At 48.8% G+C, this 12850-nt stretch overlaps 1 protein-coding gene across 1 annotated transcript in view; it reads left to right on the top strand.

The window, feature by feature from the left end:
- The window catches only part of IPMK (inositol polyphosphate multikinase), a 166014-nt gene that overhangs the window by 72461 nt on the left and 80703 nt on the right, over nt 1–12850 (top strand). Inside the window, exon 4 of the mRNA XM_078642872.1 lies at nt 9617–9789. Coding sequence (XP_078498998.1) covers nt 9617–9789 — 173 coding nt within the window. The remainder of the gene's footprint in view (nt 1–9616; nt 9790–12850) is intronic.

The following is a 12850-nucleotide window of genomic DNA, read 5'->3' on the forward strand; positions in this document are numbered from 1 at the left end:
CACCGCATGCTTCTTGGGCCGCTACACCCACTCTCTGTGGGATACAGTTGCGGAAGTGCTGCCAGAGTGTCCGTTGGAGGTACGGGCCAAACTCGGCCAAGCCCTTGTGGAGGGCCGGGATGCAGCCAAATATTCTATACGGTGTGGGCTGGATACCACCGACTCACTGGGTAGAGCGATGGCAACGACGGTGGCGGTCAGACGTCACGCCTGGTTGAGGTCCGCCAACTTTTCGGCCGATGTCCAGAACACCTTGATGGACATGCCGTTTGATGGCCGTCGCCTCTTTGGCGACAAGGCAGACCATGCGCTCGAGCGCTTTAAGGACTCCAGGGCTACGGTCAAGTCCTTGGGCCTCTCGGCCCCGTGCCAGCAATCGGCTGCCTTTCATTCCTTTCGTGGCCACGGAAGGGGTGTACCCACACGTGCTGCCAGCCACGCTCCGCAGGGTAATACCCAACTCGGTGGCGGCCGTGGGAACCGCCGTCCCGGCAGTCGGGGACAACGACGAGGTCAGTCCACACCTTCCCCCGCAGCATCCGCCTCAAAACCCTCCTAGTCCGTGCTTTCAGGCCCATGTGACGCCAGTGAGGGGCAGGGTTCGCCATCCCCACCTCCACTGGCGCACCGTCACTTCGGACAGGTGGGTGCTGCAGATCGTCCGAAGGGTCTACTCCCTCCCCTTCGAGGCGACTCCTCCAGCCATGCCACCGCAGAACCACCGTGTATCGGGGGATCATTTGCGACTTCTGCAGGAGGAAGTTACGGCCCTCTTGGCCAAGGGGGCCATCGAGCGCGTTCCTGGGCCAGAAGTAGGGTGTGGTTGCTACTCCCACTACTTTCTGGTACCCAAGAAGGGCAAAGGGGGCCTACGCCCTATCTTGGACCTAAGGAACGTCAACGGCTTCCTCCGGAAGGAGAAGTCCAAGATGCTGACACGGGCTCAGGTCCTAGCTGCCCTGGACCCAGGAGACTGGATGTTAGCGTTGGACTTGCAGGACGCTTATTTCCACATCCCTGTCCTGCCGGCCCACCGGCGCTACCTGCGGTTCACGGTTGGCCATGAGCACTTTCAGTATACCGTGCTCCCCTTCGGCCTTACCAGCGCCCCACGGGTGTTCACAAAGGTGATGGCGGTGGTCGCAGCTCATCTGCGCAGGTTAGGGGTTTCAGTCTTCCCCTACCTCGACGACTGGTTGTTGAAGGCGGGCTCGCCCCAGACAGTCGTCAGCCACCTCCAGACTACGGCGGATCTCCTGCACCGGCTGGGGTTCTCCATCAATGTGCCGAAGTCACACCTGTGCCCCTCTCAGAAGCTCCTTTTCATCGGAGCGGTTCTCGACTCGGCGCGGTTTCTGGTTTATCCACCCGAACAGCGGGTCCGGGATATTCAGGCTCTGATTCACATCTTTCAGCCGTTATCCCAGGTCTCGGTCAGGTTGACGCTGCGGCTTCTGGCCCTGATGGCCTCCTGCATCCTGCTGGTGCATCACGCCAGGTGGCGGATGCGGGCTCTGCAGTGGGACCTGAAGTTTCAGTGGGCCCAGCATCAGGGCAACCTATCCGACCACGTCCTGATCTCGGAGGGCACTGCGAGACAGCTGCAGTGGTGGCTCACGGACCGCGATTGGGTCAGCGGGAGGCCACATGGGAGAGGCGCAGATCAGAGGCCTCTGGTCTCTGGCGGAGGCCTGGCTCCCCATCAACCTGTTGGAGTTACGGGCGATTCGTCTAGCACTGAAAGCATTCCTTCCCTCTGTCCGGGGGAGTGTAGTGCAGGTGTTCACAGACAACACCACCGCCATGTGGTACTGCAACAAACAGGGCGGGGTGGGGTCGTGGACCCTTTGCCAGGAGGCTCTGTGCCTCTGGCAGTGGCTGGAACGCCAGGGCGTGACCCTGGTGGCTCAACACCTGGCAGGTTCTCTGAACGCCAGGGCGGACGAGCTCAGCCGTCGGTGCATGATGGATCACGAATGGCGTCTGAACTCGGACGTGGCGCAAGGCCTCTTTCAGCAATGGGGAGAGCCTTGGTTAGATCTATTCGCCACCGAAGAGAACGCGCAATGTCATCAGTTCTGCGCGTTGGAATTTCCAAGGCGGCACTCGCTCGGAGACGCTTTTCGTCGCGAGTGGAGCTGCGGTCTACTGTACGCCTTTCCGCCTATACCACTTCTGCCCAGAGTGCTGAAGAAGATCAAGCGCGACCGGGCCCAAGTCATCCTTGTGGCTCCGGACTGGGCTCGAAGGTACTGGTATCCAGAGCTACTCAGTATGTCAGTCGATCCCCCGGTTCGTCTGCCTCTTCAGGAGGACCTTCTGTCGCAGCAGCATGGGACGGTCCTCCACCCGAATCTGTCCAGTCTCCACCTCCATGCTTGGAGATTGAGCTGCGACAGTTGAGGCCATTTGACTTGCCTCCTGAAGTCTGTAACGTCATTCTGGCAGCCAGGCGTCCCTCCACAAAGTCGGTATACGCCTGCAGGTGGAACAGATTTGTGGCATGGTGCTCAGCAAAGGCTGTGGATCCTCTTGCTGCCCCTCTTTCTGAGGTTCTTCTCTTCCTTCTTTCTCTTGCCCAGCAGGGCTCTGCTCTGGGCACTATCAAGGGCTACCTTTCTGCCCTTTCAGCCTTTCTAAGGCTGCCTGATCAACCTTCTTTGTTAAAGTCCCCTATTGTAAATAGATTTCTAAAGGGCATCACACACACATTCCCTCCTGTTCCGTTTGTGATGCCTCAGTGGGACTTGAACCTGGTTCTTACGTTTCTAATGTGCGCTCCCTTTGAGCCACTTCACAACTGTCCTCTACGCCTTCTTACTCTGAAGACTGCTTTCCTGGTTGCCATCACCTCTGCCAGGAGAGTGAGTGAGCTCCAGGCCCTTTCTTGTACTCCACCTTTCCTTTCTGTCCATCCGGACAAAGTGGTGTTGCGTACTAAGCCATCTTTCCTGCCCAAGGTTGTCGCGGCCTTTCACATCGGGCAGTCTATCACCTTGCCAACCTTCTTCCCGCCACCGCATCCCTCTAAAGAGGAAGAGTGGCTCCACCGTCTGGACCCAAAACGTGCGCTCTCATTTTACTTGGATCGCACACGCCAGTTCCGGGTGGATGACCAACTCTTTGTTGGTTACATGGGCACTAAGAAGGGGAAAGCGGTGCACAAGAGGACCATCTCCCGGTGGATCATCTTGTGTATCCAGGCATGCTACTCCTTGGCTAAAAAGGAGCCCCCTGTTGGATTGCGGGCTCACTCTACCCGAGCCACGGCGACTACAACTGCCCTTGGCCGGGGAGTGCCCTTACAAGACATCTGTCAGGCAGCTACGTGGGCATCGCTGCACACGTTTGCAAGACACTACTGCCTGGACAGCCAAGTCCGGGGGATGGCTTCTTTGGCCGTCCTGTCCTCCAGGACTTTCTGGTGTGATTATTGGTTCGCAGACCCACCACCGGGGTTGGTATTGCTGGGGTATCTATTCTAAGGTAAGGAATCTAATACTAACGTGTCTCTTTCAGATGCACAAGTTACTACTTGTGTAACGATATATCTGTAAGAGACATTAGTTAGTATTAGATTCCTTACCGACCCACCCATCCTCCCCGTTCTGCGAACCGATATCTAGGGTTAGGGTTACCCCCTTTCAGGGCCCTAGTTTCAATGGCACCAGTGTTGGTTTTTAACATGGCTCTGCGTTTCTGGTGCGGAAAAGCTGTGTCTAAGAACTGACGTCAGCACGCGGAGGCGGCGTCTAAGTACTCCGACGACGTCATCACGGCGCCCACGACGCCGACGACGGACGCGGAGCCGCAGACGACGCCTACCGACGCGCAAGGGTACTGCTACGCAAAAGTTTCAGAATCCAGTCTGACGCCTGGGAATATTCTAAGGTAAGGAATCTAATACTAACTAATGTCTCTTACAGATATATCGCTTTTGTGCCCTTCTGCCCTCCGTTAGACTCGTTTTTGTACCTTTCTGCCCGTTAGACTCGTTTTTCCCTTGTTTTTCTGCCCTTTGTTAGACTGCTTTTTGTGCCTTTCTGCCCTCTGCATCACCACATCACTCAGCGCTACCCCAGCATCACTCAGCACCACCACATTATCACTCAGCCCCACCACATTATCACTCAGCAGCACCACAGCACCACTTAGCACCACCACAGCATCACTCAGCACCACCACAGCATCACTCAGCACCACTCAAGCACCACTCAGCACCACCACAGCACCACTCAGTGCCACCACAGCATCACTCAGCACCACCACAGCATCACTCAGCACCACCACAGCATCACTCAGCACCACCACAGCATCACTCAGCACCACCACAGCATCACTCAGCACCACCACATTATCACTCAGCACCACCACAGCACCACCACAGCACCACCACAGCACCACCACAGCACCACCTCAGCACCACCACAGCACCACCTCAGCACCACCACAGCATCACTCAGCGCCACCACAGCATCACTCAGCGCCACCGCAGCATCACTCAGCACCACCACATTACCACTCAGCACCACCGCAGCAACACTCAGCACCACCGCAGCATCACTCAGCACCACCACAGCACCAATCAGCACCACCACAGCACCAATCAGCGCCACCACTGCATCACTCAGAACCACCACTGCATCACTCAGCACCACCACAGCATCACTCAGCACCACCCCTGCACCACTCAGCACCACCCCTGCACCACTCAGCACCACCCCAGCATCACTCAGCACCACCCCAGCATCACTCAGCACCATCCCAGCATCACTCAGCACCATCCCAGCATCACTCAGCACCACTCAGCATCACCACAGCACCACTCAGCATCACCACAGCACCACTCAGCACCACTCAGCGCTCCCCCAGCATCAATCTGCGCAACCATTCAACAACAATTGGTTCAAATATGTTCTCTCAATGTTTCAAACTTTATTACAAATGTCACAAAAAGATGTTAATATTTCACTTCTGTTCTTGGATTTTCGTCACAATAAAATACACTGAACATAATCTTCACAAAAGTTATTTATAATAGTTTAAGCTATTGCCATTCTAAATTAAAATCACTTTTATTTAAGTATTAATTAATTCAAAAAATTAAAAGCCATTGTAATTTGTAATATCAATACAGCTAAGTCATGTAAATACAAAACATGTTGCATTACAAATGCTATAGGTGTCACATTTGCGAAAGTTATAACTATTGGCATTGTAAATGACAAAGCTATTAATTTAGCTATTTTCAAAACCAACACATAAATAAAAGAAATTGTCATTTACAAGACCAATAGCTCAAACTTTCCTAATGCGAGACCTATTGCATTGCAAATGCTTGTTTTTATATCTGTCAGTGCTTCCTGTTGAGGTTTAATTTTCGTGGCAGGCGCCTCATTGCCTACTTGTAAGTATTCTCTGACCCTGCTTCAAGGGTCAGAGCAGGGTCAGAGAATAGTTGCAAGTAGGCAACGAGGCGCCAGGAAGCACTTACAGGCTTACAGCAGCAGGTGCCCAAGTTGAAGTTAATTTCTTTGTAACCCTTTTGTAAAAGGTTACAAAAAATTAGCTTCAACTTTTGCACCTGCTGCTGTAACCCTGTAAGTAAGCATGGGCGGATTTTGCGGATCCACGATTCACGAATTTGCGGATTCACGGATCGTGGATCCGCAAAATCCGCGGATTTAGCGGATCTGCGGATTTGGGGGCGGGGCTTCCTCGAGTGTGTGGGCGGGGCCAAACGGACGGGGCTTCCATGCGAGCGCACATGCCTCTTGTGTGTATTAAAGGTCAGAGATCGATCAGAGCAGCAGATTAAGAGACAGAAGCCCCCTGGTCACAGGAACAGCACGGGGGTTGCGCTCGTGAAAGTCAAAGATGCAAATGCATCTGGGCAGCATCACAGCGGATTTTCAATGGTATATTTGTGAAGAAGGCACATCTGCCCAGCCTCCCAACGCTCACAATTTTTTTGGGGCTGATGAATGAGTCACTGCATTTGCACTTCAACTAGTTCCAGCGACCAAGTGTGTGTTACTATGCAATCGCGCCGAAGTGCGCAGGGGTCCCTGGAGTGAAATGGCCATCATAGTGGGTAAATGGCGGGAAGACGGTGCACACCTCGAGTGTGTGGGCGGGGCCAAACGGACGGGGGCGCTCACGATTATTTTTGGGCTGATGAATGAGTCACTGAATTTAAGCTTCAACTAGGGCACATGCGTTATTGATATCTGCAAGTGTTTCCTGTTGAGGTTTTTTTTTGTGCCAGGACCGTCGTGCCAGAATGAACCCTGCCCTTCATATTTATTCAAGAAGAAGACACCATGTAAATAATTTACGATGGCGCCGGCAAGCTGCCAGCGCCATCCTGCAAAAGTTACTTAATTAGCTTCAACAGGAAGCTCCAACTGATAAAATAAAGCAGGCGCTCGAGCCCCTGCTTTATCTTATCTGTTAGAGCTTCCTGTCGAAGCTAATTAAGTAACCATTTGAGGATGGCGCTGGCAGCTTGCCGGCGCCATCGTAAATTATTTACATGGGGCTTGAACTTTTGACCGCAAAATCCGCTCCGATCGCGGATTGCGGATTCTCGGTAAATTCGCGAGAGTTCGCGGATCGCGGATTTACCGAAAATCCGCAAAATCCGCGATCGGAGCGGATTTTGCGCTCATGCTTACCTGTAAGTGCTTGGCTGAAAATTCTTCCCCGCTGATTCGCGGATTTTACCGCGATTTCGCGAGATTCGCGGATCGCGAAATCGCGGAAAATCCGCAAATTCCACGAGCGGAACGAATTTTCAGCCCATGCTTAGCCTTGACAGAGCACTGGGGCATGGGGATGAAAGTGCCATTACAAAGGTCCTCTTAAAGCACCAAGTAGAAAGAGAAGGGGTGCAGAACCATAGTCTTCTCTGTCTGTTTTGTGGTCTAATCATTTGTAATAAAGGTTTGATAATCAGTAGAAATGAGGTTGGTGAAAGTGGGCACCCTTATCTGGTGCCCTGCTGTTAGATAAACATTCTTCGAATATATTATTAAGTCTAACTCTAGCTTTTGGTACATGGCTATTACCTTTTTTTATGAATTTATCTCCTAATTGGAATTTATGTATCAACTTCCAGAAATGGCCAGGCGACTTTATTGAAAGCCGTTTTGGCATCTAGAGCGATTTTCACTGTAGGTGATTCTGTTGAATGAGCTCTTTCTATAATATTGCAAATTAATCTGGTGTTATCACTAGATAGTATAATAAAGTGTGTAGTTCCTATTCAATACTAGGATTCACTCCTTATGGCCCTTGGTAGTTTGTGGTCAGTGTTTCCTTAGCAGATCAATAGCCCTTTCCCACCCAAAGAATGGCATGCTTCATCATTAGGCTAGCTCCTTCTTTGGCTCGTGCTGCAATGCACAATGGGCCCATAAAAAGGGGCTGTTTGCTGGAGATCTCCTTTTTAGGTCTCACCTATGCAGCGCGCATGTGCTGCATAGGAGAGAGACCTAATGCCATCGGCACACCTTTGGGGGCAAAAATGTCCACGCGTTGCATTACCTGCAATGGCAATGCGTGGACGTCTGGCGATTTCCTTGCGGGAGCGCGCAGCGCCATATGGTGGCGCCATATGGTCGCACGCTCCCGCAAGGGAATCGCGCAGGCCCCCTTCCCTGCTGCCACGCGCTTGTTTTCTTAGTTTCATCGGCATTGGCACTTTAAACATAGCTCTTTCCAAGCCGGAGGGCCTGGAGTCGCTGCAGCCTGTGCGATAGCATTGTTTCCAAAGGTTACTGGCACCAGGCGAGCGTGTTTACTATTGAACGACTGGCAATATTGAGAGACTGGCGGTGCAGCAACCTTTTATGCGGCAGATGAGAACACTCTGAAACGGAACAGAAAAAAACCACCCTGCCCAGTTTATAGAGCTAAATTAAGGGGAAGAAAATGTAGTGATTAATGCTTTGCAATAAAATATTTTCAACTCTAATATTCCACAAACGTGTGCAATGATGAAGGACGACTGCACCACCTGCTTATTTCTATAGGTTCGCCTCTTAAGTGCTTCTGTGGACAAGGCAACCGGTCACGTTTTGAGGAAAGGTTTTTCATTTTTTTTTTGTTCTGTTGAAAAACGTTTTGATTTCTAAATACATGTCCATTCTTTTCAAAAGGTAGCAGAACACATGTATGTTATTTAAATCTCTGAGTGGCAGCTTGAATTTGGAGAATGTACAGTTTTCCAATGCTTTACCCCAAACAAGTGTTTTGAAGTTGTCTCGTTCTCAGCCCTCAGTGCTAAACAAAAAGTGGGCATGATAATGATACACATTTAATAAAATACATTTAACACATGCTAATTCATATTAAACATGGTTTACGCCTAACATAATATACACTTAGGTAGGGATGGGCGAATAAATCTGCCATGGCATAAACAGGTGCATTTCACATGGTTTTGGGACATTCTTATTGCTCAATCCTTGCTCCCACTCCTCATCCCTTACAAAATCGCTCTCATTTCTCACCCTTCCTTTCTCACCCTTCCTTTCTCGCCCATCACTTCTCAGGCATCACTCTTCACTCCTTATCTGTTTCTTCTCATCCCTTATCCTTCATGCATAAAATCTCCACTTCTTACTCCACATGCCTCAGCCATCCTTCCTCATTCTTCACTTTTCATTCTGCCATCCCCATTCCTTCTCCTTCACTGCTCATCTTTATATCCTGATATCTCCATACACATTCTGTATTTCTCACCTCACTTGTCATTTCTCACCCTTCACTGATTATTTCTCACCCACCGCTCCACGTTCCTCACTAATCATTCTTCACTTGCCATCTCTCAGTCCTCAACTGAGTCCTCATCCCTCTGTCCGCACAAGGTCCCAAAAGTGAGACCTATTGGCTATGCCAATGCTTGTTCTCCTTCATGTTGGTTACTTTCTGGAGCATTGCTTGACTAGCTGTACAATCTGGCATCTGGTACTGCCTCTGGAGATAAATGGTCATTTCTATGAACTGAGAAGACATGTACATTGTTATTAAGTCATATTTTCCCAAAGCAATATTGCTTTCATTGATGCAAATACATATTCCTGGACTCAGAAACTGATTTCAAGAAATTGTTCAGAAATATCTTTTTTATTTCCTATGCCCTCCGCTTCCTAAGATGAAGAAGTTGACTCTTCTTCCCTATAGCTGTAGTTCCCCATCACAGTAATTGATCTTCATTTTCATTTTAATGCAGACTGAACTATTTGGCCTTCTTTAAACCTTGGCAATGTCCAAATGGCAATAAAGCAGCTTGTTGATGAAACGTAATTGAGAACTCTAGTTTAGGTAATCAACAATGTGACCTTAATTTTTATGCATGGTGTTTGTGTCATACCATTCAGAGTCTTCTAATTTCTCATGCTTGCAGGGTAGTGAGGGATTTTTTTAGGTCCTTCTAGCCTTTTTTTCATAGATTGGTAACATATAGGCATCGAAAAGTCACAACTTTTTTAGGAAATCTGAACTTTGAACTAAAGTTCTAGGGTAAGCACTGCACTTTGCACAAATGTTTTAACTTTGTTTGAAGTATGTAACCTTTTGCAATCTAATGCAATTGTTTTTTTTTGTCTAGATCTATACTTAAAACTGGAAGATGTGACTCGTAAATTTAATAAGCCTTGTATAATGGATGTAAAAATTGGGCAGAAAAGCTATGATCCATATGCTTCCAATGAGAAGATTCAACAACAGATCAGCAAGTACCCACTTATGGAGGAAATTGGCTTCTTGGTACTTGGCATGCGGGTAAGGTCGTATACTTTTATTCATGCTGTCTTTGTTTAGTGATATGTTAAAGAGTAATTTTCAATTCTTATTTATAATATCTTATAAAATTATTTCTGATGGATACTTCTGACTGCAGATTCCTCACTTAGTGAATATTCCCAGGATCCAGAAACTTTAAAGCAGTTGTCCTGTATGCCGGTTGGATACATACTGACGTTGTTCCAGTCACTCGAAGTAGGCATGATTAAATATTGTTTATTGGATGTAACCTCTTCCATGACACTTTCTGGCCAAGACTGGCCTTGATCAAGGTTGCATAAAATAAACTACATTTCATCTTGCCTTCTGCAAGCAAATATTTTTCTTTTGGCTTTATTATGTGTGTATATAATATATATAATGTATTTATATTACAAAATGCCAATGTGTAGTTATAGTTAGGACCTAGTTATTTCAGGAACTTGATTTTTTGTTTTGCTAAAATCTTTGCCACAATTTGACAAATCTTCCCAAAACAAAGTTCATCCACCTCAGCTCCGTCCCGGAATGTTTTGAGGTGATCCATCAAGTGGGATCCGAGGGAAAAGGAGGGTCCCAAATCGCAATTTCCCCATGCAATTTGCATAGAGATTTTTGAACAATGCTGGTTAGTGGCTTTTGAGAAATTACGGTTCAACATTTATAGATATCTGGATGGTTGGTTTCGCGGGAGTCATGCATGCAGCTTTAAAAAAATAGAGTGATCCGTCTGGCCGAGAGGCTTAACCGCCCCACCCCCTCCAACCCATCTCCATTGCCCGCATCACTCCTTTGGGAGCCTCCCGCTCTGATTGGCTGGCTGCAACATGAACAAAAATGTTGTGTCTGCCATTACAGAACTCAGGGACTTGGTTCCTGTGTCCTTAAAAAAAAAAAGGGGAAAAAAGGGTATAAGGGAGCGGGCTAGAGTTACTTCTCTGGGGGCAGGTCCCAGAAGTACCTTCCAGGGTCAAATTGAAAATAAATGTTTTGTATTTGAGACACTGTGATCCTAAAGTAGTTCTGTAGAACCCGAGCCAGCCTCTAGATACTTGCGGGAGTCCCACAGGGGTCCGCAGGGTCCCTTGGCTGCCGCAAGAGTCCAGCAGCAATGGGAAAACCCCCTTTAAAAAAAAAAGGGGGGGTGAGGGCTTGGTGTCAGTTGGGGTTGGTCTCCTTAGATGTTGGGGTTGGTCTGCTTAGATGTGTTGGACACCAGGCCTTGGACACTAAGGACTGCTTAGGTCAAGCAATGGGGAAACAAGCAGGGTGAAGTGGGGTCTTGCGTGCTGTGCCCAGCAGGCTGTAGGCCTCTGGAAGTGCCCTGGACCACCAGGGAGTTTCTCTGGTGCTGATCCACCTGGCTGCATCCCTAAACCAAGGGTGGATAAACTCAGGTGCTGAGTTTTATGGGATCACTAATGGCAGTTACACCCAGAGGTGGCACATCAATGAAGACAACCCTGGATTGATCTTTTTCGCCACTGCTGAGCGTGCACAATGTCAATTTTGTGCGTAAGAGTTTCTAACGTGGCACTCTCTTGGAGGTGCATTCTGTGTAGAGTGGAGCTCGGGACTCCTCTGCCCTTCCTGCTTAAGTTGTTAAGATGGTCAGGAACGACCATGCCCAAACCATCCTGGTAGCACTTGATTAGGCCAAGAGAATATGGTGCCCAGAATGCTTGGGTATTCGCTTCTGTCCTCTGATCAAGATGTGGCTTTGGTAGGATGCTCTGTCACGGCAACAGGGCAAGTTAATGCACCAGGGCCTGCGCAATTTGCATCTCCATGCTTTGAGATTTGACCAGCAGCAGTTGACCTGTTTAGACCTTTCTTTTGAGGTTGTTGTCATCTTGGCAACTAGACATCCCTCCACAAAATCAGTGTACGTCAGTCATTACAACCGATTTGTGGCTTGGGGCTTCACCTGTCAAACCGGCCTACTACAAACCAAGCTGTTTGAAATGTTGGTGTTTGTTTTGGCCCTGGCACAGCAAGGACTGTCTTTGGGCACTGTTAAAGGCTATTTATCAGCTCTTCCAGCTTTTGTTTTGTGCTTGCACAATCAGCCTTCTTAATTTGTCACGTGGTGTGATGAGTATTTCTTTTAAAGGTTTGCAACGCTTGTTTCCTCCAATACCCTTTGTGATGCCACAGTGAGACTTTAACTTAGTTCTCACTTTTTTGAGCCACTGCATGGCTGTCCATTAAGGCCTTCTGACGTTCAAGTCTGTTTTTTTCATCACCATAACATCTGTTAGGGGTGTGAACCAGATGCAGGCTATTTCTGTCAACCCACCGTAAAAGACATTCTTTCCAGTTAAGTTGGTGTTGAGGACCCAAGTTGAAAGTGGACACTGCATTTATTGTCGGGTAAAATATCACCCATTCAACATTTTTTGACCCACCTCATCCCTCTAAGGAATAAAATACATCATTTGGATCGTAAGAGGACACTAAGCTATTATATTGATTGCACCAAAGAACATCAGGTGGACGATCAGCTTTTTGTGGGGTTCTCTAGGGCAAAGAAGAGCAATACAATGCAAAATTGGATCATCTCCTGATTAATTGTTCGCTGCATAAAAATCTGCTATGCACTGTCTAAGAAGCAGGCCCGTGAGGCTTAGGGGCTTATCCCATCAGAGTTGAAGCTGACACCTCTGTGATGATACGTGGAGGCCTGTCTGTCGTACTGCTAAGTGAGCGTTGGTACATATGTTCATGAAGCACTACTGCCATGACAGTCACGTCTGTTGAGGGGTATTTTGCCTGCTTTTTACTGCAGGTCTTTTTGGTCTGAGTCTGTCCCCAGACCCACCACTGGGAAGGTACTGCTGAGGTATCTATTCACAAGGTGAGTAATCTGTGGTTAGAAGTCAGAGGAACATGGCCGGGTGGACGTGATCCACCTGGGCTCCCGAGCCGTTCAGTTGTCCTGTGGGCTACACGAGGCGAAGAATGACCAAAACACATCCAACGAGAGTGAGAAGCCCTGTGGTGATGAAGGCGATAAGTTGATCGAATCGTCTTGTGCAGATTAGGAGTGCAAGCGGGTAAC

This window comes from Lissotriton helveticus, chromosome 5_1 (genome assembly GCF_964261635.1).
Source record: "Lissotriton helveticus chromosome 5_1, aLisHel1.1, whole genome shotgun sequence".
Taxonomy (NCBI): Eukaryota; Metazoa; Chordata; class Amphibia; order Caudata; family Salamandridae; genus Lissotriton; species Lissotriton helveticus.